At 54.9% G+C, this 24,481-nt stretch overlaps 2 protein-coding genes across 6 annotated transcripts; one reads left to right on the forward strand and one right to left on the reverse strand.

Moving 5' to 3' along the window:
• Nucleotides 1–2,575: 2,575 nt before the first annotated feature.
• Nucleotides 2,576–17,902, forward strand: ITPKC (inositol-trisphosphate 3-kinase C). Its single transcript, XM_036094994.2, has 7 exons — nt 2,576–3,820; nt 7,767–7,866; nt 10,346–10,559; nt 11,135–11,339; nt 13,839–13,940; nt 14,590–14,661; nt 16,430–17,902. The coding sequence occupies exons 1-7, from the start codon at nt 2,735–2,737 to the stop codon at nt 16,631–16,633; spliced, it is 1,983 nt and encodes a 660-aa protein (XP_035950887.2). The 5' UTR covers nt 2,576–2,734; the 3' UTR covers nt 16,634–17,902.
• On the reverse strand, nt 17,899–24,400 carry ACTMAP (actin maturation protease). 5 transcript variants are annotated; one of them, XM_036095011.2, is made up of 6 exons: nt 23,391–24,396; nt 21,525–21,593; nt 20,981–21,105; nt 20,574–20,703; nt 20,410–20,480; nt 17,899–19,646 (listed from the first exon to the last, which is right to left on the reverse strand). In XM_036095011.2, the coding sequence occupies exons 1-6, from the start codon at nt 23,702–23,704 to the stop codon at nt 19,309–19,311; spliced, it is 1,047 nt and encodes a 348-aa protein (XP_035950904.2). In that variant the 5' UTR covers nt 23,705–24,396; the 3' UTR covers nt 17,899–19,308. The 5 variants fall into 5 exon arrangements, with proteins under 5 accessions (XP_035950904.2, XP_077919527.1, XP_035950907.2 ...); XM_078063401.1 differs by lacking the exon at nt 21,525–21,593 and having other exon boundaries at nt 23,391–23,576; nt 24,152–24,394; XM_036095014.2 differs by having other exon boundaries at nt 24,152–24,393.
• Nucleotides 24,401–24,481: the final 81 nt, after the last annotated feature.

A 24,481-nucleotide genomic window follows, 5' to 3' on the forward strand; every position in this document is an offset into this window, starting at 1 on the left:
CTCCCTGTCTCTGTCCCAGTGCTATGACCTCAGAAGAGCCCCAACTCTCTGTACTTCACTTCCCAGCCTGTATGACTTGTTAGGGGGCTCCTGCTATGATTTCTCACTGGTCTGTGAAGAGATGACTCACTTTAGAGCCCTGGGGCTGTGCCCAATGCCCCACCCCCAGATGACTCAATTTCAGGACAAAACACCCCCTGTCACCCTCCAGACATAAGGGTCTGACTCAGGAGCGGGGTGACAGCTCACCCTTGGGGGCAAAACTACATAAAAAGCACCTATGACGATAATTAACCCTACAAGACTGTGGCTGATAGTGCCAAGCCCAGTGCCACACGCTTCCCCTTTACGAGGTCATATCAAAGGCTACAAGCAAAAGCTAGAGGCTGGCAGATTTCTGAGCATCAGTGTTCCATCTGTAAAATGGGGCTGTGGCATCCTGTCTTCCTCAGTGTTAGTGAGAGAAAGAGGTGCAGTGAAATAGTGTCTGTAATGAGCTTGGCACAGGACCTGGTACAGAACAAGAGCTCTATACATGAGAGAAATTTCTTTTTTTTCTTTAATTTTTTAAAAGATTTTATTTACTTATTTGTCAGAGAGAGAGAGCACAAGCAGAGGGAGAAGCAGGCTTCCCGCTGAGCAGGGAGCCCGATGCAGGGCTCGATTCCGGGACTCCAGGATCATGACCTGAGCCGAAGGCAGTCGTTTAACCAACTGAGCCACCCAGGCGCCCCATGAGAGAAATTTCTTATGGAAAAGTCATTCTTCCCAAATTTCCTACTAAGCACTTATCATGTACTTTTCTAAGCTTTTCTAGGGGACACAGCAAGGAGTAATCCAGGCAAAAATATTCCTCCCTTGGTGCTGGCTTCCAATGAGGGGCAAAATAAACAAAATAAATAAGTATATTTAATAAGGTGACATGTGTTAAAGAGAAAAATAAACCAGGGAAGGGGGGCAAGGAGTAGAGAGATTTTGAGTTTAAACAGATTTTGAGTGGTCAAGGAAGACCTCGCTGAGGAGGTAACATTTGAACAAACACCTGAAAGAGGCAAGGGAGGGAGCTATTGGAATATCGGAGGAAAAAACATTCCAGGCAGAGAGAACAACCAGTGCAAAGGCCCTGTGGTGGAAAATATCTCAGAGAAATAGCAAAGAGGCCGATGGGCATAGTGAGTGAGGGGGAAAGACAGAGAGGAGATCTGGGATGTAACTAGAGGCAGATCACTTAGGGGATAGTGAATCACAGAGAAGACTGTGGCTTTTACTCTGTGGGATGGGAACCATGGAGGGTTTTATTTATTTATTTATTTATTTATTTATTATTTATTTATTTATTTGACAGAGAGAGACACAGTGAGAGAGGGAACACAAGCAGGGGGAGTGGGAGAGGGAGGAGCAGGCTTCCCGCTGAGCAGGGAGCCTGATGTGGGGCTCGATCCCAGGATCCTGGGATCACGACCTGAGCTGAAGGCAGACGCTTAACGACCGAGCCACCCAGTCGCCCCAACCATGGAGGGTTCTGAGCAGAGGAGGACATGATCCGATTTAGAGAAAATACTCTCAACTTCTGGCCCGTTCTCTCACACCCCCAGCCTCAAAAGCAAGTTATATTATCCTGTAGGGACCAAAAGCCCAGACTTAGATTAATTGGGCCTGAGTTCAAATCTATCCAACTTAGATTTATGATCTTGGACTCACTGCTTTGTCTTTCTGTGCCTGTTTTCCTGTTTGTGCAAGGGAATGATGATGATCCCTACCTCACAAGAGTTGGGGTATAAACTGGTAAGTACAGCACCTGGCACAAAGCAAGTACACAAATGTAAATGCTGTTGCAAATTAATAAAAACTCCCATTACGGTCCTGTGAGGAAATTATCCCCCACTATCCCCTTTTTACAGATGAGAAAACAGAGGCTCAGAGGAGACAAGTCTGCAGGGAAAGAGCATCCCAGAAGTGCGTGCTGGAGCCAAGATTCAAAGCCAGGCATCCTAGCTTCAGAGTTAAGTTCCTGGCTTGCCCCTCATCTAACCTCACTTTGCCTTTAGACAAATTCTTTCACGGCTCTGGGCCTCAATATCCCTGTTGGTAAAAATGCTTTGCTCTTGGAGCATCGAACACACATTTTCTGAAACAATAAAATAACATTATGTATCCTCATTTTACAGGTGAAAAATTGAGTCTGGGGCTGGAGCAGGAGGGAGGGAAAGTAAGTCACACAGTGCAGGTAACACTGCGAGTAAATGGTAGAGGCGGGTCTTGAACCCAGGGCGGTGGGATTTCCAAGTCTTTGGAAGTCAGTCCCTGCTCCGTCCGAAGAATGGGCGAGCTGCTGGACTCCTCATCGAGGGAGGCTAAACTGGTCACTCGAGGGTGTAGGAAGGTCGGATTAGTTGCGGGGGGTCTAGGAAGGGGCCCCACTGGCCCGCAGCCAGGACACCGACGGCTCACACCCAACCCGGACCAGCTTCGAGAGCTCGGAGCCCACCTCCTCCAACAGAAGCGGGCGGGACCAGGCAAGGCCCGTCCCCCTTGCGTCACGTCCGGGGCGGGGCTTTGGGGCTTTCCCAGTTTGCGGGGGGAGGCAGAGTATCGGTTAACCCCTGCGTGGCCGGGCGGGCAGGACTCCGCGGGCCGGAACCCGCGAGTCGGGGCTCCCCAGCCACACCCCTCGCGGGATTTAAAGGGGCAGGAGAGGCCGGGTCGGGTCGAAGCCCGAACCTAGGGAGCGGGCATGAGGCGCTGCCCGTGCCGGGGGAGCCTGAGCGAGGCAGAGGCCGGGGCGCTGCCGGGAGCGGCCCGCATGGGGCTGGAGGCGCCGCGAGGGGGGCGGCGGCGGCAGCCGGGGCAGCAGCGACCTGGGCCCGGCGCAGGGGGCCCGCCGGGGCGGCCGGACGGGGGCGGGCCCCGGGCCCGGACCGAGGCGTCCAGCCTCCACACCGAGCCCGAGAGGGTCGGCCTCGGGCCTGAGCCGGGGACAGACGGACAGGTTGAGCCTGAAGCAGCTGGCCTCGGAGCGGAGACAGAGCGGCCCGGCCAAAAGACGGAGCCAGACATATCCAGCCTCCGGACAGGTCCAGAGAGGAGCAGCCACTGGTCAGAGCTGGAGACAGCCGGTCCCTGGACGGAAACTGGGACGGATGGCTTTTGGACTGGGCCACACAGGTCTGACCTCCAGTCTCAGCCAGAGAGGGCCAACCTCCGGACGCAGCCCGGAGTTGATGGGCCCCGGACAGAGGGAGAAATACATGGGTCACAGACCCAAGCAGAGAGGGCCACGACCTGGGCTGATAACCTCTGGACCCATAAGAACAGGTCCAGCCTCCGGACTCAGCCAGAGGGGGCCGGTCCCTCAACAGAGCCAAGTGCTGATGGCTCCCAGATACAACAGGATGCGAAAACAGCCTGGGAACAGGTTGGCACTGATGGTTTCCCAACACGGCAAGATACTGTTGGCTCCTGGACACGGCCTGGCACTGATGGTCCCCAGACACAAGATACTCACGGACCCCAGACAGAACCTGGGACAGACTGTTTTTTGGGGGAGTCCCAGCAGGATGGCCAGTTAGAGGAACCAGAACCTGGGGAGTTGGGGACTCACCTATACTCTCACCTGGAGTGTAGCTCCCTGACCCCTGTGCCCCGCCTCATCATCACTCCTGAAACACCTGAGCCTGAGGCTCAGCCAATGGCGATGGGACCTCCCTCCCGGGCTGAGGGGGGCAGTGGTGGTTTCTCCTCTGCCTCCTCTTTCGACGAGTCTGAGGATGATGTGGTGGCCGGGGGCGGAGGTGCCAGCGACCCCGAGGACAGGTCTGGGGTGAGTGGGAACCGTCCTGCCCTTGAGCCACATCCCCACAGGCCCCTTAGCCCGACCCCCCTGCCTTTGCTTTGAGAAGTTCTCTAGCACCATGAACAGTTTCATCTCCAGGTACCTCTTCCATCTGCCGACCTCCTTCCTCTGACAGCCACGTTACCAACCCACTCCCGGCACCCATCTAATCCTTTCCTTTTCTCCTCCCCGACTGCCTCCAGTCCTGGGGTCTAAAATAGACAGCCACTGGCTGACTTAATGGTGCCCAGGAACTCCTGAAATTGGGTGATCGTGTGAGTCTGTGTGCATATACACATATATTTTTGCAGTGAGTGTGTATGACTTCTGTCGGATCTTCTAGAAAGTATGTAACCTCAGAATCTGGAGAGCTCTAGTATAGGAGGACAGAAAGGGTGGCACTATTTACCCCCAGTTTTTAGCCTAGGGCCTGTGGCTGTCTTCAGGGGTCATGAACCTTTACCACCCTTTAGCCATTCGCTTTTGTAGGGAGTGAGCCCCCCAGCTTTTATCAGATTCTCAAAGGGCTGTGTGAGCCCAAAATGCTAAGGACCCCCAGCTTGGCCAGGGAACTTCTGGTCTCCCCATTGCCCCCCAGCTCTCCAGGGGGCTCCCTGCAGACTCTTGTTTACATCCTCTACCCTCACGCCCAGCTTGGGTGCGGCTCTTCCCTGGTGAATCAGGAGGGCTGGGCAGGGCAGGTTCAGGGAGGGTCAGCACCGAGGCAGGTGTGAGAGCCTCGAGTGGGTTGGCCTACTGGGTCCTTCCATTCTCCTGGGGCCTCTGGCCGGAGTTGGCCCTGAGCCCCCTTCACCCTACATGCCTCCCTTAGGAACGTGCTTACACATGTGGCCACAGGTGGAGACAGACCTGCCTAAACCTGCCTGTGCCAGAGCAAAGGAGCTGACCCTCTGGTCTTTCTGCCTTAGCTGTTTGCTCCACCTACTCTCTCACATTCTTGGCATCTCAGAACAGCTGATCTGGAAGGGAATGGAAGAAAAAAAAAAAATAGCAGCTAGCACTTGCTTATACCCAGCTCTGTACTAAGCTCCTCGCTCATATGAACTCATTTAATCCTCATGGCAGCCCTATGAGGTAGATACTATTATTATTCCCATTTTATAGATGAGGAAACTGAGGCCCAGACAGGTCCTGACACTTGTCCAAGGTCACACACTTTGGAAGACACAGAGCTGGGGTTCAAACCCTTGGAATACTAGGCACTTTTCTAAGTGTCGTATATGTGTTAACCCCGAATCCTCGTAACAGCACTATGAGATTGGGATTATTATCGTGTCCATTTCATAGATGAGGAAACCGGTTTAGAGAGGTTCGGTCACTTGCTTAGGGTCGGTCAAGCTTGGTTGGAGCTTGGTAGGATTCTAACGCCGTTCTGGCTGAGTTTAAAACTCAGTTACTTCAACCTCGGGGGTGTATGGGTGGATCCGTCCCTCACTTGCTTTCCCCCCAGACCTCCCTGTCTCCAGTTTTTCTTCATCCTTCCAGAATCTGCCTCCAAGACCCACTTCTGATCAACTTTTGAAACTTCCCTGCTTCCAGTGCCTTCCATGGCTCCCCGGGGCCTTCCAGATAGCCATCAGTAATTCAGTCCAGTGTCCAGAGCTTCCTGTCTCCAGGCTGCTTCCCATGTTCAGCTTCCCTGCTCCCCTCCTGACCACCTCCGCCGCCATGAAGCCCAAGGGCACACCATCCTGCCTTCCCTCGCTGTTCCTGCTGCCCAGAAAACAAACCCTTGCTTCCTTCTCGCTTAATTTTGAAATCCCATCCGACCTTAAAGTCCTACTACTTTCTTCCTTTCCTCCCCCTTTCCCTTCCTTCTCACGTCCATCCTGTCCTCCTAATCAGACAACCAACAGTCCCTGAGCCTCTGTTATGTGTCCCCCCGTGTTGGCTTTTCTGGGGACACAGCAGTGACTGAGACATTGCCCTCATGGGGCTCCCAGGCCAGTAGAGAAGACAGACCCATTACCATACAGAGAGGTCAGGGCTGGTATGGGGGAAACTGAGTGTTGTAGGAGACCATGGCGGGGGTGGGGGTGTGTGTGATTGGCTGCACCTGGGGTATCAGAGAGGGCTTCCTGGAGGAGGGGGATGGGAGAGGAGACCATCGTGAAACCATCTAAGAAAGCCCAGATTAACCATGAGGTCTAGGAAAGAGACAAGCTACTGAATCTGCTTAATGATAAAAGACCGTTACAACTAACCTTCTTCAATCCAAACGTTTTTGGCGCAGCCATGGTGTGCTAGGCCATGGGCTGGGGACAACAGGCATAACCATGATAACCCCAATCCCTGCCTTCAGAGTTCATAGTCCTGCAGGGGGTATAGCATGTAAGCCCAGGGCAGTGGGTTCCGAGTTAGAACCCCAGCACTGTGCTGTGTGACTTAGGCAAGTGACTGCATCTCTCTGAGCCTCTGTTTCCTCTGGAACACAGAGGCAACAATCCTCCTGGGGTTGTGTTTTTAGGATTAAGTAGGTTATGGCTCACCGAGTCTTTGTCATTGTGCCTGGAATGTTCCAGGTGCTTAGTAAACAGGAACCTTTATTAATCACCTCCTCTCCCCGGCTGGCAGCTGGAGGATGGAAGGAATAGCCTTTCCTGAATCCTGCAGTCCCAACACCCTGTGTCTGCTTGACCTTCCCACCATCAATTAGATGTCTGCTGAGTAGCTGGGCTCTGAGCAGGTGGGAGAGAACATGGCTTTGACCCCAGGGTAGTGGGGGGATGGGCCACACAGCTTCCTTCTCTGGAGAGGACCCCTTCTGCTAATACCTGCCTAAGGGCCTGCCATGTGCTTGGAGCGGAGAATGTATTCATGTGTGTGCATGCGTGCTCATGCATGTGAATCAGACGCTGACCTGGTCTCAAGAACCTCTTGACTGAGTCAACCTGATACAACTAAATCTTTGTTTTCAGTTTGCTTTACTGGTTTTCTATCGCTTGTTCTCTCTCTCTCTTTGCTTCTACTTACCTTTTTCTTTCCTGGCATTACTTTGTATCTGTGTCTCCCTTTCTGTTTTTCTATTATTTTCTTTCTTTGTCTTTTGGTAACGCTGTCTCTGTCTTAGTCAGGCTAGGTCAGGGTTTGCTGTAGTAATAAACAACCCCCAAACTTAGTGACTTGGAACAACACACGATTATTTTTGTTCATACTGCACATGGACCATGAGCCACTGGTGGGTGAGGGAGCTCTGCTTCATGCTGTCTTCACTCAAGGCCCAGACTGAAGAAGCTTCTATTTCTTTTTCCACACTCCCCACCCCCCTCTACAGCAGGGCAAAGGACAGACAGAATCACGTACTGGCTTTCACGCTTCTGCTCACATTTCATTGGCCAAAGAAAGTCAGTAACCTAAGGTCAAGATGGCAGGGATGTCCCTGGAACGGGGAGGGGCTGGAGCCATTTGGTGAGCAGCTCTCATGACTGTCCCAGTCTCCATCTCCTGTGCCCATCTCTCTGTCTCTGTCATCACCTTGTCATCTGCTTCTGTTTCTGTCTTCCTCTGTGGTTCAGCCTCCGCTCATCAACTCCTACCTCTATCACCTTCTCCAGAAGGTCTGACTTGGTTTTGGGATGGAACTGAGGTTTCCAAGTGTTTGGTGTGTGCCTGTGGAGGGGAAGACCTGGGGGGCTGCTTGTTACTGCAGCAAGACCTGGCCTATTTTTCCTCCTTTGAGAAGGACAGAGAAAAATGGACAGACTCTTCCCCACCTTTGCTGGGGCCTTTGGGGGATCTCGAGATGGCTGAAGTAGTGGGCTTTGCTCACCCCAGTGAGCTTGGGAGCAGCAATCCCAGGAAGCCCCCTGGCCCTGGAAAGACCCCTAGTCTACCTGGTTCCCCTCAGCGCAACACCCCACCCCCTTCCCTCCCCAGCCTTGGCACTGACCCCACCCTGCTCTGCCTCACACAGAACAAACCATGGAAGAAGCTGAAGACGGTTCTGAAATATTCGCCCTTTGTGGTCTCCTTCCGAAAACACTACCCTTGGGTCCAGCTGTCGGGACACGCTGGTGAGAGCAGGGGTGCGGGCGACGGCAGGGGGCAGACAGGCTGGACAGACACCTGGGCTGGGGAAAGAAAGCTCCAGAGACATTCTCTGTAGTTCAGGTTGCCCCATCTGTCAAATGAGCTTGAGGACAGTCTCCACCTCATGAGGCTGTTATGGGACATGCTCAGGCCTTGGCCGGGCCATCTGTACATCAGGGCTGAGGGCTGTTCCCTATTGTCTCAGTGCCAGGGGAATGGGGAGCAAATCTTCAACCCTGGGCGAAAAATGGTTCTGGGCTCAAATCCTCTCTCTGCACTTTCTTTGTGGGGGATCCTGGGCCAGTTACTTTCTTTCACTGGGCCTTGGTTTTCTCACCTGTAATATGGAGATAATCATACCTCCCTTGCAGGCTTAACCGAAGGGTTAAAATCAAAATGTATATAAACGGGGATACCTGGCTAGCTCAGTCGGTAGAGCATGCGACTCTTAATCTCAGGGTTGTGAGTTCAAGCCCCATATTAGGCGTGGAGCCTGCTTAAAATAAAAATAAAATAAAATATTTTAAAAAATAATGATAAACCAAAATGTCTATGAAGATTGAGACACGGCCCCTCATTAATGGAAATAATCATTCCTTGTTCTCTCCTCATGTCCAGAGTATAGTAGGCCCTCAAACAGCAGCTCTAATGGTTTTCCCCAGGCCCTCGCATGATGTCTGTGGCACGTGGTAGCACAATGCCCAGCACAGAGCATTTTCTGTAAAGGGCTAGATAATAAACATTCTAGGTTTTGTGGGCCGTATGGTCCCTGTCACAACTACTCAACTCTGTTGTTCTAGCATGAAAGCAGCCATAGATAATACATAAACACGCGAGTGTGTCTGTATTACAATAAAACTTTATTTACAGGGGTGCCTGGGTAGCTCAGTCGTTGGGCGTCTGCCTTCAGCTCAGGTCATGATCCCAGGGTCCTGGGATCGAGCCCCGTGTCGGGCTCCCTGCTCAGTGGGGAGTCTGCTTCTCCCTCTCCCACTCCCCCTGCTTGTGTTCCCTCTCTCGTTGTCTCTCGCTCTGTCAGATAAATACATAAAATCTTAAAAAAAAAAAAACTTTATTTACAAAAAAGGCTACTGGTGGGGACTAGACAAATTGGGTGGGTCCACCGGCAAAGGAAGACAAAAAGGGAACTTACCTACCTTGTTCATCCCTAGATCTGAGTCATTGAAAAGCCAGGCCCCCCGCCCCAGGGCTGCCATCTCTGTGCGTTCTCATTACTCTAGCTGAGTTAAAATACCAAAAAACCCCTCAAAAGTTAGTGGTGGTTAAAAGAAAACTTAGTGGAATAAAAGGACCATTTTATTACACTCATAGGTTTGGGGTCAGGAATCCAGACAGGGCATGGCTGGGATGCGCCATGGTATCTGGGAACTCAGCTAGGACAACTCTTTTGAATGCTGCAAGGTGGAAACTTTTGAGATTCATTCACTCGCGTGCCTTGTGATCAATTCTTGGCTGGCTCTCAGCCGGGGCTGCCTCTGTGTGGCCTCTCTGATGCTGCTTGGGCTTCCTCACAGTATGGTGGCCTCGGACTAGTCCGCTTTCTTCCAGGGCTGCTCAGGACCACAAAGGCACACATCTCTGCCAACACAGTGGAAATCACATCTCCTCTTGTGACCTAGACTCTAAAGCCCCAGTGTCACTTCTGTCATCAGCCCTCCCAGATTCAAGGGGAGAAGAAGAATTAGATTCCACTTCTTGATGGGGAGTGGTGAAATTCTAGAAGAACCTGTGGGGCAGGAGCTATTGTTGCAGCCATCTTTGGAGAATATAATCTGAAAATACAATTTGCCCCAATAAGAATTCATAATTCTAATCTACACAGTCTGCAGGGTCCAGGAAATGCCAGATTTGTCAGTTAACTTAAATTGGCTCCAGGCATTAGCACTGTGGGACTCCAGGCAGAAGCAAATGCAAATCTTTTTTTTTTTTTTTTTAAGATTTTATTTATTTATTGGAGAGAGGGACAGAGAGAGAGAGCAGGAGCAGGGAGGAGAGGGAGAAGCAGACTCGCTGCTGAGCAGGGAGCCCGATGTGGGGCTCGATCCCAGGACCCTGAGATCATGACCCGAGCGGAAGGCAGACGCTTCACTGACTGAGCCACCTTGGCGCCCCAAAGCAAATGCAAATCTGCTCTGGAGCGTCATGCTCTGGACTCAGGTTGCACAAAAATTCCCACAGCCGATCATGAGCTCACAATCTAAAATGATAAGACAAAGGAGGACATAACGTGCTATGAGCAGGACTCCGTTTGGACAAGGAGCAGCAGCAGATCCTGCCCTTTCCATATCGTGGCCAAGACTGTGAGAGTTACAGGGAGGGAGAGAAAGCCTTTCAGAAGGGTCAGGCAAGATGAGGGCAGCCAGGATCTGATGCATCTGGGAGATGAGGCGATTCTCTGGCTGATCCAGCTTCTGACCCTCTTGTTGACTGTGCTGCTCATAGGGAACTTCCAGGCAGGAGAGGATGGTCGCATCCTAAAGCGCTTCTGTCAGTGTGAGCAGCACAGCCTGGAGCAGCTGATGAGTGACCCCCTACGGCCTTTCGTGCCCACCTACTATGGCATGGTGCAGCGGGATGGCCAGGCCTTCAACCAGATGGAAGATCTCCTGGCGGATTTCGAGGGCCCCTCCATCATGGACTGCAAGATGGGCAGCAGGTAGGTTGAGGGGCAGCCATGGGGCAGAGGTGAAGGGTCAGGGGATGCTCAACCCACTGGGCCACCCAGGCGTCCCTCATTTCACTCTCTTAATAGTTATCTTTTGACAAACAGAAGCACTTTTAATTTAGGCCAGTGTGCCATTTTTCATTCTGATTAGTGGCTTTGTGTTTAAGAAATCTGCCTACTCCAAGATTGTGTGATCTCCTATGTTTTCTTCTGCAAGCTTTATTGGTTTAACTTTCACATCTAGATTTGCAATCCATCTAGAATTAATTTTTATACATGGTGTGAGGTAGGGATGGAAGCCACCCCCCCTCCTCAATATGGCAGTCCTATTGACCCAGCACCATTTATTGAGAAGACTTCACTTTACCCACTGAATTGTTGGGCCTTCTTTGTCATAATTTGGGTGAATGTACACGTGTGTCTGTTTTTAGACTCTGTTCCGGTCCATTGATCTAATTGTCTATTCTTCTGCCATGTTGTGGGTTTATAACTTGTCTTGATATCAGAGAGTATGTCCTCCATCTTTGTTCCTCATAGTTTTCTTTGTCACGTCCTCTGTGTCCCAGGACCTACCTGGAGGAGGAGCTAGTGAAGGCCCGAGAAAGGCCCCGGCCCCGGAAGGACATGTATGAGAAGATGGTGGCTGTGGACCCCAGGGCCCCCACCCCTGAGGAACATGCTCAGGGTGCTGTCACCAAGCCCCGCTACATGCAGTGGAGGGAGACTGTGAGCTCGACCTCCACCCTGGGCTTCCGGATTGAGGGCATCAAGGTGAGGGCCAGGAGCTGCTAGCCTATCGCCAGAGGGCTGAGCGCTAGATCAGAGGCAGGGCCTCTTGGGGAACATGGGTGTCAGGGAAAGCTGGGAAGAAGCAGGATGTCGAGAAAGAGCAGGAGACTGTGGAAGATGAATAGACAGGGGCTCAGGGAAGTCCTGCTTCTTTCTCACCCCTATCAGTGACCAAGTTTTGTTTATCTGTCTCCCTGAGTAGCTCTGATTCTGTCTGCTCCCCTCCCTACGGCCCTGCCCTAGTCCGCACATCTCTCCTGCCCTAGCCTCCCTGGTCTCTCCTGCCCTAGCCTCCCTGGTCTCTCCTGCCCTAGCCTCCCTGGTGTCTCCTGCCCTAGCCTCCCTGGGCTCCTGGGTCCTTGTCTCACCCCCTCTGATCCTCATCCAACATGGTAGCTGGAAGGATCCTTTTTCCCCCATATAGGGAAAGATTTTCGTTTTTTCTTTCGTTCCTTTCTTCTTTCTCTCCTTTTTTTGCAAAGTAAACCTAATTGCTTGAAGAGGTATTCACACAGATCAAAAATCAAAATAATATAAAAGGGTATAGAGGGGAAATCTCTCTCCTAACCCTGCTGCTGTCCTTCCCTCCACCCATGCCGGCTCCTGGAGAACCACCTTATGGTTTCTTCTGTTTCTTCCTGCAGATACAAACAAATGCAATATCCTAAATTTTCCTCCTCCCACTCTTACACAAAAGGAAGCATAGCCCTGGAGAGTTTTCCATATCATTCCATAGAAAGCTGCCTGCCTGCCTTCCTTCCTTCTTTGCTCTTCCTTCCTCCCTTCCTCCCTTTCTGTCTTTCTCTGGATGTAATAGCTCTCTCTGGGTGAGACACAGTCCCCTACAGATGGCCACCTGGGTTTCCACTTTTTGCGATTATAAACAGTGCCTCAGTGAATCACTTTGTACACCAGACACTTTGCCAGTGGGTAGGTTTGCTGTAGACGAGATTCCCAGAAGCAGGAGGACAGTGTCGAAGATGAGGTGCATTGGGGATTTTGCTAGAGATCGTCAAACTCCTTTCCCAGGAGTGGGACCATTGTGCACCCCACCAACGATCCATGAGAGTACCCATTTCTCCACGGCCTCGCCTGAGCTGTCTTTCTGATTTGTACATCTGACTGTCATTCTCCTATTCAAAACCCTTCCATGGCTCGCTAGTCCTCTTGAGAGAATTTCCCTGGCCTAGAGGGCCCTCCAGGGTCTAGCCTCATCTCTCCCTACTCTCTTCCTCCTCGTCTACCTCGTCTTTCATTTGCTTGAAAGAGTCCTGCTCTTTCCTGCCACAGGACCTCTGCACATGCTTTTCTCCCTACTTCCCCGATTGACTCCCAGTTGTTTTCCTGTCTCCTTTTATTTTATTTATTTATTTAATTCATTTGAGAGAGAGAGAGAGAGCATGGCAGGGAGGCGCAGAGAGAGAGGGAGAAGCAGACTCCCCCACTGAGCAGGGAGCCTGACATGGGGCTTGATCCCAGGACCCAGAGATCGTGACCTGAGCCAAAGGCAGATGCTTAACCATCTGAGTCACCCAGGCACCCCTATTTTTTACCCATTTTTTATTTTTAAGGATTTTATTTATTTATTTGAGATAGAGTGAGAGAGAGAGAGATCATGAGCCAGGGGGAGGGGTAGAGGAAGAAGCAGACTCCCCACTGAGCAGGGAGCCCGATGCAGGGCTGGATCCTAGGACTCTGGGATCATGACCCCAGCAGAATTTCAGACACTCAACAGACTGAGCCACCCAGGCGCCCCTCCTGTCTCCTTTTAAATTTCACTTCCTCCAGGAAGCCCACCTTGATTTCTATCCTGCCAGATCAGGGCCCTCTCTTTACTTCCTCATTATTCTTATTTCCCTTTGTGATGATCTTATTCCATACCTGCCTCCTTCGCCTGACTGTGTGTCTGTCCTGTCACCTCCGTGTTACCAGCACCCACACGCACCTGGTGCAGTGTGGCAGAATGACTCAGGTGGCTTTTCTGTGCCCCTCTCAGACATAAAAAAAATAATAACATTAGTGTCATTTATGGAGTGCATCCTTAACTGTGTGCCAGGCACTGTGCCATGCATCCTACACATCCAGTCTCCTCTGATCCTTATACCAGCTTTAGGTGGTAAATATCAACACAATCCCCATTTTCCAGATGTGGGAACTGAGGCTGAGGCCGGGAAAGCGGCTTAAGGCCGCCAGCTAGGAAGTGGCCGAGTCACTGTTCAAAGCCAGACCCACCCCTCTCCAGAGTCCACTTGGTTAGACTGGCTCAACCAGGGGGTTCAAGGTTAGCCTGGGAAGGACCGGTGGCCCAGGAGTGTGCCGTGGGGCTGGGTGGAGCTGGGCTGGCAGGTGGGCTGGCTCCTCCTCCTGAACAGCCAGGGGCTCGGGGACAAGCAGGTGGTCCCAGGAGGTGCCTGAGGCTGCTTGGGGTCAGGCACGGGAAGGAAAAGGTATGACGCTCTGCCTTTGCCCCTTGTCCTGCAGAAGGCCAATGGGACCTGCAACACCAATTTCAAGAAGACCCAGGAGCTGGAGCAGGTGACAAAGGTGTTGGAGGACTTTGTGGACGGGAACCGTGGAATCCTGGTGAGCGGGACACCCATGCCCCGAATTTAGCAGCTTAAGACCATTGCCGTCATCATTGCTCCTAAGGCAGTGGTCTTCTGCTGTCGGCCCAGGCTGGCCGATAGTGGCCTGCCTTGCTTACCATCTGCGGTCAGCTGGTGGCTTGGCCGGAGCTGGCTGGACCAGGAGGGTCCTGCTCACATGTCTGGTGATGGGCTCACCGTCTCGGCTCACGACTTGGCCACTTGTCTCTCACGCTTCAGCAGGCGAGCCTGGGCGCGTTCTCGGGTGGAAGCAGGTGGTCCAGAGAACAAGTGAAAATGCAAGATGTCTCGATGGCTCGGAATGGCCACCATCATTTCTGCCCCCGTTTTATTGGCCAGAGCAAGTCCTCGGACCAAGCCGAGGTTAAAGGGACTCAGACTCCACCTCTTGGTTGGAGGAGCTGCTAGGAATTGTAGATATTCATGTAATGTCCCAACCATACTCTGCTCTGTGCCATCCAGAGGCATCCAAGCCTCCGCCCACCTCGCATTTTCCCTGCAGCTCCCCTGATCCCATCCTGGCAGGGTTCTGCCCGCTCCTTTGGGGGTATAGGATGTCCGTTCTCGAGGCGGGGAAGGACCCACAGAGTCCCTGTGCTAACCAAGAAGTGCTCCCTCTCACACAGAGAAAGTACGTGTCTCGCCTGGAAGAACTCCGAGAGGCTCTGGAGAACTCCCCCTTCTTCAAGACCCACGAGGTGCGAGCCTCAGCTGCTGTGGGAGCGGAAGGCCCTGTGGGGGGGTGGGGAGGCGGGGGGGTGTCAGCATCTGGGTGGCACTGAAGAGAAACCGCTGACAGAGTTACAGGGCAGAGCTATTAAGAAGAACCCCCATGTTTTGGGGTTTGCTTTTTAGGGTAGGCAGCAGAGTGGGTTTTAGGGAGATGGGATAGTTCAGAACATGGGCTCGAGCCAGGGGGTCTGCAATGAAGGCTGTTCGTCACTGGGCACGCGACTTACCCTCTAGGGCCTCAGCTTCCTCCTAACACAGGGAAAAAATGGTTTTTTGTTTATTTATTTGAGAGAGAGAGTGAGTGTGAGAGTGAAAGAGAGAGCATGAGCAGGGGGAGCGGCAGGCAGAGGGAGAGGGAGAAGCAGTCTCCCTGTTGAGCAGGGAGCCCAACGTGGGGCTCGATCCCACGACCCTGGGATCATGAGCTGAAGGCAGACACCTAACCAACCGAGCCACCCAGGCGCCCTAACTTCTTGCTCTTAAGATTACTTTGTAATCATAATTATTTCCAGTTACCAGTGTCTGCCTTCCTGTTTGGTGGCTCTCACCCCCTCTGCAGCCTGTGTCTCTTTGGAAACATTCATTTCTCTGGGCTGTCGCAGGAAGTCTGTGAAGTGGTGACCTCACTGCGTGTGGGTGTCCTCTCCCTCCTCTCTCCAAGCTCTTCCACCACCCCCGCTCAGGTCCCCCTCACTTCTTTTTCCCGGCGTCCCCAACTTCCCGTAGATCCCTGATCTGGGAGTTGGGCCTCCGGGTTTGAACCCCGGTCTGCACTCCCCAGCCCCCTGAGCCTGGGACCTGTCTCCCGACAGGCAGGATGGGCTAGCAGAGCCCCTGCCTCCTGGGTGGGGTGAGGATAAGGCAGGTTAATACATGGGAGGGCGGCCCATGGTCCACCCTCAGTATTCGCCAGCCGGGACTATCCTGTTCATTATCATCAAATGGCCCCCTCGTGGTCCTCGTCTCTGCCCTTGGGCTCTACGCGCCACGTCCCGAAGAGGAGGCCCAGGGACCTCATCTCTTCTGTGCTCCTGTTCAGTTTCACCCACCCGGTGACTTAGCATTTTAAAAAGTGAGTTGCCAGCACCTAAAACATAAGACCCGAGTCGGGACATCCGGTTTCCCGGGCCCACTGGGAGACGTGGCCCCAGCTGGGCCGCTCGCCGTACGCCAACAGCCAAACGGAGTGGGGCAGCGACTGCCTCTCCTGACAGCCACCTGCTCACCTGCCCGGTCACCTGGGTTCTCTGGGAGCAGCGGGGTTTGAAACCCGACTAGAAAAGGGGAGGGCCTTGCACACCTGGAGTTCCATGAAGGCAACGAAAGTACTATTTCTAATTTTAACCCTCCCCCCCACACACCAGCACCTACCGAGGGCTGTGTGTCCAGCACCGCAAGGCACTTCGAGAGCGTGTGTGCGTCGTGGAATGCTGCCAATGACCTTAGCAGCTAGGGGAGGGGGGCTCTTAGCATCAGCACCAGCAGCAGTCCGCGGGGGCTGAGCGCTTCTTCCACGGGGGGAGGCGTCGGGCGCTCTTGACCCATGCGAGATCCTGCAGGCACCTGAGTTTGTACCCCAGCGTGAAAAAGGGTAAAAAGGCAGAGCCGGGATTTGAACCCAGACAGCCCGGCTCCGGAGTTCATGCTGTCAAGCCCCCTGCTCAGCTGCCTGTTGGGGAGGGGGCCCGGGCCGATGCCCGTTCTCCCGCTAACCTCCGACCTCTTTCCCTGCAGGTGGTAGGCAGCTCCCTCCTCTTCGTGCATGACCACACTGGCCTGGCCAGGGTCTGGATGATTGACTTCGGCAAGACAGTGGCCCTGCCCGACCACCAGACGCTCAGCCACCGGCTGCCCTGGGCCGAGGGCAACCGCGAGGATGGGTACCTCTGGGGTCTGGACAACCTGATCCACCTCCTTCAGGGGCTGGCCCAGGGTTGACCCACTTGCCCACTGCCAGGTTTATTTATTGGATGGTGCCCGTCTGGCTGGAGGTGCCCCGAGATTGGCCACAGGGGTGGGGTGGGGGCTGATCGCGGGGATGGGAGAGGTTGTGTTTTACAGCACGCGAGACCAGAGTGGAAGGTCCGAAGGGCCTGGGAGACCAGGTAGCGTCCGGCCCTTTCATGATAGGGAGGTTTGAAAGACTGGAGCAGGGGTGTGACATGGCCACATCCCACGGTGAATCAGAACCAGACTGGGTCCCCCGACCAGCCAGGAAAGTTTCTGAGGGGCTGCTGGAGACCGTAACTAAACCGTGAGCCCTGACAGAACACAATTCAGATGCCACAGGGCACCTGTGTGACATGGTGCCTCTCGCCGTAGGAATGACTGTAATCACGGCCTCCTTGCCAGCCCCCTCCCGGCTGCAGGCTGGCTCCCGGAGGCCTGGGGAAGGTCAGCTTCATCCCTGGTGCGCCGGAGAACCAGCCCTCACCCGTGCACAAAGGCAGGGGCCACCTGTCTGCTTGGGAGAGTTCTGGCCCCATCCGTTCATCCGGGAGCCATTCCAGCGCTGACACTCGGGGGAGGGTGTGACGCCATGGGGCTGGGCTGAGAGCTGCTGCCCTGGGGCGGGACCCAGTTCTCCCTGTCCTGCCCTCCCCTGGCCCCATGGGATCCTCCCCGCTCCTGGAAGAACTCTGCTGACCCCCTGCAGAAGCCAGACCACAGCCACGTCGTGTGCCCGGCACTGTGACCGGCACCACCTCGTGCCTCGGGCACCAGCCTCAGCCTTGGGACTTCCTCCTCCCACCCCTTACCCCCTTTCCCTTGCTCCTAGCCGGCTGGTGGCGGGAAGGGCTTTCAGCCACGGAAAAGCAGGTTTGGGAAGCAGAGCTGCCTTCCTCCAGGGGTGCACGGTAGGTGGGGCCACTGGCTGTGGCCCCGGGGCTCGTGGCCTGCTCCAAACCAGAGGCCCTAGCACCGCCGTGCGTGGGTGACGCCCCTCCACCCCCTCCTCCTGCACCTGTACCTTTGGCTTCCTAGCTTCAGAGGCTGGGAACCAGGCACCTCCCTCTTCCCTAAGCTGAAGCTCGAACATGTCTTCCAGGCCTGAGGAGGTGTGCTCCTTTTCTACTGACCACCTTTATACTTATTTATCCGAGAGAGGTAGTCGTTAGCTGGGGCGGCGTTCCGAACAGGAGGCAGAATCGCTTCACGTGCTTTCCCCTCCATGACGACGCCCCAATAAATCGCACAGTCGGTCAACTTTATGGATTTTTTTCTTTTATGTCTGGGGTGTGTGGGCTCAAAGCTCCCAGTTTCACCATTAGTGCCAGGTGGGGGCATGGGATCATGAGTGGTTTGGGATGCAGAGCAAGCCGGTTCATCCAGTCAGCATCCACCCAGCAGCTGCTCTTGTGCCTGGCTCCGTGTTGGACAACGTGGGGAACAGACTAGTGACCCAGACAGCTCCCAGCTGCACCCTCAGGGCCTCCCAGGACAGTGCGCCAGACAGCACCAACCAGGGTGTCAGGGCTGGGATGCTCTGGTGCAGAGGGGCCAGGGCGGGGGTGCTCCTCTTTGGGCGGGGGGGACACCACACTGTACAGCATCTCTAAATAAGACCCTTTGCCCGGCACTGGGTACACAGGTGACCAAGACGGACCCGTTCCTCCCTTTCAGAGTAGAAGCAACAGGTCCTCATTCAATCAATAACCTCTTTCTCCACTCACGTCTGTATAGCTACTAACTGCCAGGTTTGAATCCTGGCCCTGCCACTTGCCAGCCATGTGACCTCAGGCCCGTCACCACACTTCTCCAGGCCTCAGTCTCTCCATCTGTAAAATGGAGGAAGATCTAGTCCCTTCCTTATGTGGTTGGAGAATTTGATGAGCAAAGGGGTTGGCACATAGAAGCACATTCGGTTCTAAATCAGAACAAGAGGTGGGGGAGGGGCCGCGCCTGGGGCTAGGGAGTCTTCCTGAGGAAGATGAGCCAAAATAGAGAATTAAGTAGTTATCCTTGGCAGAGGGTTGGGTGCAGGGGAATAGGGCACTCTAGCGACCTGGAAGGCCAGTGTGGCTAGTGGCAGAAAGCATGATGAGCTGGGGCTGGGAGAGTTTAATCCCTATCCTGTGAGCAACTAGGAGCTGCTGGAAGCTTCTCTGGAGGCGAGTGGTTAAGCCCCGGTTTGCATTTTGAAAGGCAAAGCTTCCTAGGCTCCGTGGGAACAGACGCTGGGGGGCAGCAAGGGGTCTGGTGAGGCTCCCGCAGGTGTCCAGAGAGAGGCGGGTCCTTTAGAAGAGGCTGGTCACCAGTGAGCAATGGCTGGATGCAACACTGAGGTGGGGCAGACAGGCAGGACCTGTGGGCCGAGCTGTGGCCAAGTCTCTTCCCTGGAGAGGGAGCTTGTCTGGTTGGCTCCCGGCTTGAACCCCAGCCACACATCAGGAGCCCAATACTGGGGGGGTGGGCGTGGGAGAAGGGGACTGGGACCGGACGGACGGGTGGGACGGGGGCCTCCGCGTGGAGGATCTCTGGCTGGAGGTCCTCGGGAACGCGGCCCACACTTGGCGGGCTCTTGCAAAGGGAGAAACCGGAGCACTCTTCACATGGTGACAGAGCCCAGCTGTGGCCGCGGCCCTGTCAGCCGGCCTCAGGGCTGCAGCGGGCTAGTGGCTGGAGTCCCCCGGTCTGAGGAGCAGGGCCTGGCCACAGAGGCCGGCCCGCACCCCGCCTGCAGGCACCACGTACGCCCGGCCGTCGGCGGCCCGTGACGGCGAGAAGTCCATCAGCTGTAGGTTGCTGTCCCGGACCTGGTCGTAGTCCCACAGCTGGTAATGCCAACTCTTGCCCTGCTTGGAGAGGAGGTAGACGGCTCCTGGGGAGCCTTCCTCTGGCAGGGCTGGTGGCTGGCGGGGCATGCTGGGCACTGGGTGGAACAGACCTGGCAGCTCGGGGTCCTCAGAGTAGCCGAGGCCTGGCACGGCCCGCACACCCAGCAGGACCCCTGGGAGGAGAGGGGAGGCTGTGAGCGGGAGCGAGCGCGGACTCGGTACTGGGGCTTCGCCAAGCTCCCCCCACGGCCCTTCAGGGTAGCAGTCGGCAGGGCGGCGAGCACACAGCGGAGCTGGGACTGGACCCAGGGTGTCTGGCTCCAGGGCTGCGGGCTTTGAAGTCCTGCCTCCTACAGCCCAGTAGCCCAGGGAGGGGAGATGCTGTTCGACAAAGCAGGTGCCGTCACCCAGTGGTTTCCTGCTGTCTAGTAAAAGAGAGCTCAGAGAAGCCCTTGAGGCCACGGACCCAGCATGGGGGAGCCTCCAGGCCACCTGGCATGCAAATCAGCCTTCTTGCAGGCAGGCAGAATGAGGCCAAGGCCGATGGATGCCAGCGCTGACGGACACCTGCAATGTGCCTGCGCCGGTCAGGCTTTTATATGCTTTGCCTGCTGTCACCCCGATTTCCAGACGGAGGAAGGAAAGCCCAGAGTCACAGAGCCCGGAAGTGGCTGGAGCAGATCTGGAGCCCAAACTGTTTGATCCTAAAGTCCATGTTCTGAGCTTCTGTTTGTGGAAACCCTGACTGGCAGATACTGAGGCACCTGCCACCTGCCAGGTCCCTACTAAGCATCCTGTAGGGACGGGGACAGCCCAGCCCTGGTCCCCACCTTGAGTACGGGAGAAGTGCCAGTGTCAGGTTCAAAGTGCGGGAGGTGATGAGGGGGCTGGGGACAAACGGGGTGAGCATACAGGAGTATGGGAGGGGAGACCCACCTGTGCTCACTGCCCAGTGGGCCTTGTGGCCCTTCCTCTGACACGGCTCGTGGTTGAAGTCCTCGTCGTAGCTGGTGTGGGGGGGTTAAGGCCAAAGCTGCGGTGTGGCCCTGGGACCCACCCTTCTGCATCCCCACCCAGCTCCCTTCTGGGCCGTGGGATACGGGATGAGCATGGGATGTCCGGAGACAAGGTGCTGCAGGACTCGGGCTCTGTTGGGACCGCCCAGGCCACCGTGGAGCTGCTCAGCCTGGCAGCCCAGTGCCTCCCAGGCCAGCTTGCCCATGTCGGCCACTGCAGGGGTGACAGAGACAGAAGGATCGCTGTGTGCCTGGCTGCAAGCCATGGGCTAACTGGGGATCGGCACCTCGAATCATCACTGCAACTGCCACGTCTTTGTACAAATGCAGAAAATGAGGCACAGAGAGGGTAAGCTGCTTGTCCCCAGCCACCCAGCAGGAAGGGGCAGAGCTGGGCTGGGAATGAAGACAACCTGCCTCCAGAAGGGCCTGAGGACTGGAACAGGGTCCCCTCACAGGACTGGCTTGAGACCCTTCTGCACCCAACTCACCGGAGAACATCTCTCCCTGGGCCGTGTAGCCTCTCTCCACGGCCATCTGCACAAGTCTCTCCAGGGGGATGCCGCTGGGCGGTGCCAGCAGTGTGCCTGCCATCCACAAGGCCACCAGCCCACACCTGGGGAGAGACAGGCCCAGTCGCTCAACCCCTAAGTCATGTCTTTACCAAGCCCCCTCTGCCCTGGAAGCTGGAGTGTAAGGAATAGGTCAACTCTGCTGGGGGAGTTTCCCTTTTCCCAGGCCTGGTGGGCTGCAGGGAGGGTGGGAAGGTGGGGAGAGGTCACCTGGGCTTCCAGAAGGAGGAGGTGCTGAAGCAGAGTCAGAGATAAAACGGTTCACTTGCTTGCTCACTTGTTCATCCATTCCAACAGTTTACTGCGCATGCACCTGGGACCCCACCCTCCAGCCGCCCTTTCCCTCCCCTCTGCCTCTTCCCAAGATGCCTGGGAAGAACCCACACCTCCCACCCTACAAATCGGTCCTCAGGAAGCACAGCAAAGGCAGAGAGGGATTGGAGTCACAAATAAGGGCACGTACTGAGGGCCTTCCTGGATGAGGGAGGGCAGGTCGGCACAGAAGAGGATCCATTGCAAGTCACTTCTGAAACTGAATCAGAGCGTGCTCAGGTCACATGGGAACCAGCTCCTAGATCCCCCCTTGAGGTATGACTGGGAGTGGAGTGTTGAGGGATGGGGAAAGGAACCCAGGTCTGGCTGTCCTAAGGCCGGAGGGCAGCTCCAGGCTCTGATGCTGACTTCCTTCTCCCTGATGAGGCATGTCTCCCTTCCCGAGCCTCCGAGTCCTCATCTGCTCAGTGGGAATCATCCTTCCACCTGCTCCTTCTCTTGGTTATTGAAAGAAGAACAGATGTGCAAAATGTATGCAACTCAGAGCCAGAAAAATGGATTTACTAGAGGAAATTTCTCAAAGGGGGGGGTGTCTCTATACCCGAACCCTTCCTGTGATTTTTCCCTTCTCAAGCCTGTTCAATGGGGATGAAAATCCCTTAACTCAGCCTAGAGTAGAACCAGTAAGAGCGTGCTCCACAGGCCTAAGAGATCACCTGGATAGTGAGCTCTTGCAGGCCTGCCCAGCCCCACCCTTGGGGAAGTCACTCAGAAAAGTTTGATCTGGATGAGGCCCCAGGGCTCAGGAGGGGCTGGGCAACATGCGTATCCAGTATTTCTGTTCCAAGGCCAGTGAAAGAGCAAGGCTGGGGAGAAAACCCAAAGCTCCTGGTTCCCAGTTTGGAGCACCGTCCTGATGGAAGATGATAGCACAGCGGTTAAAAGCATGAAGGCCTGCTGCCAGAATGCAAACTGGGCTCTTCTAAGTGCTGTGGGTAAGGGACTTCAGCTCCATGAGCCTCAGTTTCCTCATCTGGAATATGACATAATAGTTCCCATCCTACAGAATCACTGAGAGGATGAAATCAATATCTAAACACAGAATAGTGCCTGACAAATGTCCTAACCAAACAGATTAGAAACTTGTCTAGAGAGCTGGAAGTTTCTTCCCTGAGTCTGGGCAATTCACTCATTGTTACACCGGGTCACCACAGCCCCAGCCTGGGTCTAGCCCCCTCCCGCCTGGATCTCTGGGTGCTCCAGCTTCCTCCTGAACCCCTTTACTGTCTCACCACCTCCAGTCCCCACAGGTAGCCTCCCTCCCTGTGCAAAGCCCTTCCGAAGCTCCCAGTGCCCTCAGGATAGTCCACCTCCCTCCATGTGGCGCCCATGCCCTGTGTGATCTGGGCTCCTGTCCACCTGTTGAAACCCCATGTTTGGGGCGCCTGGGTGGCTCAGTCGTTAAGCGTCTGCCTTCGGCTCAGGTCATGATCCCAGGGTCCTGGGATCGAGCCCCGCATCGGGCTCCCTGCTCCGGGGGAAGCCTGCTTCTCCCTCTCCCACTCCCCCTGCTTGTGTTCCCTCTCTCGCTGTGTCTCTGTCAAATAAATAATCTTAAAAAAAAAAAAAGAAAAAAGAAACCCCATGTTTACCACCTCCCCTGTCCTGGTACAGAAATATTTGCAGATCCTTGAGAAGAACACCTCTCCATTTCAGCCTGCAACTCTGCACAGGCTGTTCATTCTCCTCATCACACCCGGGACAGTTCTCAGGCTCCCTTAACCCCCAGCCTTGGCCAGGCCCGCCCTGGGGGCTCCCTCATTACAGCTCTGACCACTCTGGGCTGTCACTGGTGAGGGAGGGATCTGTCTCTGCCACTGGACTAGGTGCCTTGAGGGCAGGATCTCTCTTCTTTGGTGAAGGCGTGCCCTGAATGGGTCTAAGTAGGGAGCTGAGGCACACAGGCTCTTTGACCTTGAGGAAATGGGAAACCCCAAGAGAAGACGGCTGAAGTGACCTGGGGACAGTGGGGACAGGTGGTTCGGTGAGACCCTACCGGTCCTTGTGCAGCTTCAGGAGCCTCTTCACGTCATCTCTGCTCCTGGGGACTGGGCTGGCCTTCTCTAAGGCCTCCTTCAGGAGCTGACTCTTCTCTAGGCCGAAGACGTGAGGGGGAGCCAGTCCCCTCACAGGGGGTGGAGGTGGCAGTGGGGGTGGTGGTGGGGGGATAGGGGCCTGGAGACTTGAGGGGGATGAAAAAGCTAAATTGGGGACATTTGGGGGTAGAGGAAGTGGAGTGATGGGGGCTTGGGGAACAGGGGTTTGTGGAGGGGCTGGGGGCTCTATCGGAGGAGAGCACGGAGAAATCATTTTGGGGTCTATGCATGCAAGTGCTGGCAGGTCAAGAATGGGGGCGGGATGGATGCTCTAAAATGAGTTAGTCACAGGGATGGACGTTCTGAAGGTTTTAGCGCGGAGTTCCAGAACTTGTGTGCTGAGCAGTGGGCCTGAAAGGACCAGGACTGACATTTGGAACCATGGAAGCAGGGGGTTAACAGGGCGGGTCCTTTATCCGGAACTAGATTTGTGGTTTGGGGCTGGGTTGCAAGGCTCAAGAAGGGGGATTTAGTTAAGGATTACTGTATAACCCGGGAAAGGTTTGTAAAACTCCGGAGTCAATTTTGGGAAAATGAATGCTCGGATCTGGGGTGGGGTGCCTAAAGGGTGGGGTTTGGGGGGCCCAGGGCTAAAGACTAGGGAATTTTGGCTCTGTAAGCCCTCACATCCCAGGCCCGAGTTCGGAACCCTGGAGCTGACCTTTGAATCAGAGGTCAAGCGATCAAAAGGACACCTGGCAGGGAGAATGGCTTAGTCGTGGAGAAGGTCCTGGAATCAGAGCGCAAAAGGAAAAGTCCCCTCGGTTGGGGATGGCTCAGAGATCGGAGGACGCTGAGAGCCGCGATACCGCCGGGATAGGTAACGGAGCCAGAAAGTAAAACGCGCCTCCCCTTCCAGCAAAATGGCGGCCGCAGCACACATTTTTCCCATATCACGTGGCGGGACTCGCAACTCGTGCCCGCCCCCATAGCGTCACGTGATGAGAGAAGGCGGGGCGGTGGGGTGGGGAGGAGAGGATTTTAAAGGACC

Source organism: Halichoerus grypus, chromosome 15 (genome assembly GCF_964656455.1).
Source record: "Halichoerus grypus chromosome 15, mHalGry1.hap1.1, whole genome shotgun sequence".
Classification (NCBI taxonomy): Eukaryota; Metazoa; Chordata; class Mammalia; order Carnivora; family Phocidae; genus Halichoerus; species Halichoerus grypus.

What these genes read in the sequence shown, in the direction of transcription:
- ACTMAP (XM_036095011.2), bottom strand. Translation starts at nt 23,704, where the DNA reads ATGATTTCTCCGTGCTCTCCTCCGATAGAGCCCCCAGCCCCTCCACAA. An exon ending in CTCATCCAGGAAGGCCCTCA is followed by an intron (nt 21,106 to 21,524) that starts GTACGTGCCCTT and finishes GTCTCTCCCCAG; the next exon opens with GTGTGGGCTGGTGGCCTTGT. An exon ending in GGACATCCCATGCTCATCCC is followed by an intron (nt 20,481 to 20,573) that starts GTATCCCACGGC and finishes CCCCCACACCAG; the next exon opens with CTACGACGAGGACTTCAACC.
- ITPKC (XM_036094994.2), top strand. Translation starts at nt 2,735, where the DNA reads ATGAGGCGCTGCCCGTGCCGGGGGAGCCTGAGCGAGGCAGAGGCCGGG. An exon ending in GACTGCAAGATGGGCAGCAG is followed by an intron (nt 10,560 to 11,134) that starts GTAGGTTGAGGG and finishes TCTGTGTCCCAG; the next exon opens with GACCTACCTGGAGGAGGAGC. An exon ending in CCTTCTTCAAGACCCACGAG is followed by an intron (nt 14,662 to 16,429) that starts GTGCGAGCCTCA and finishes CTTTCCCTGCAG; the next exon opens with GTGGTAGGCAGCTCCCTCCT.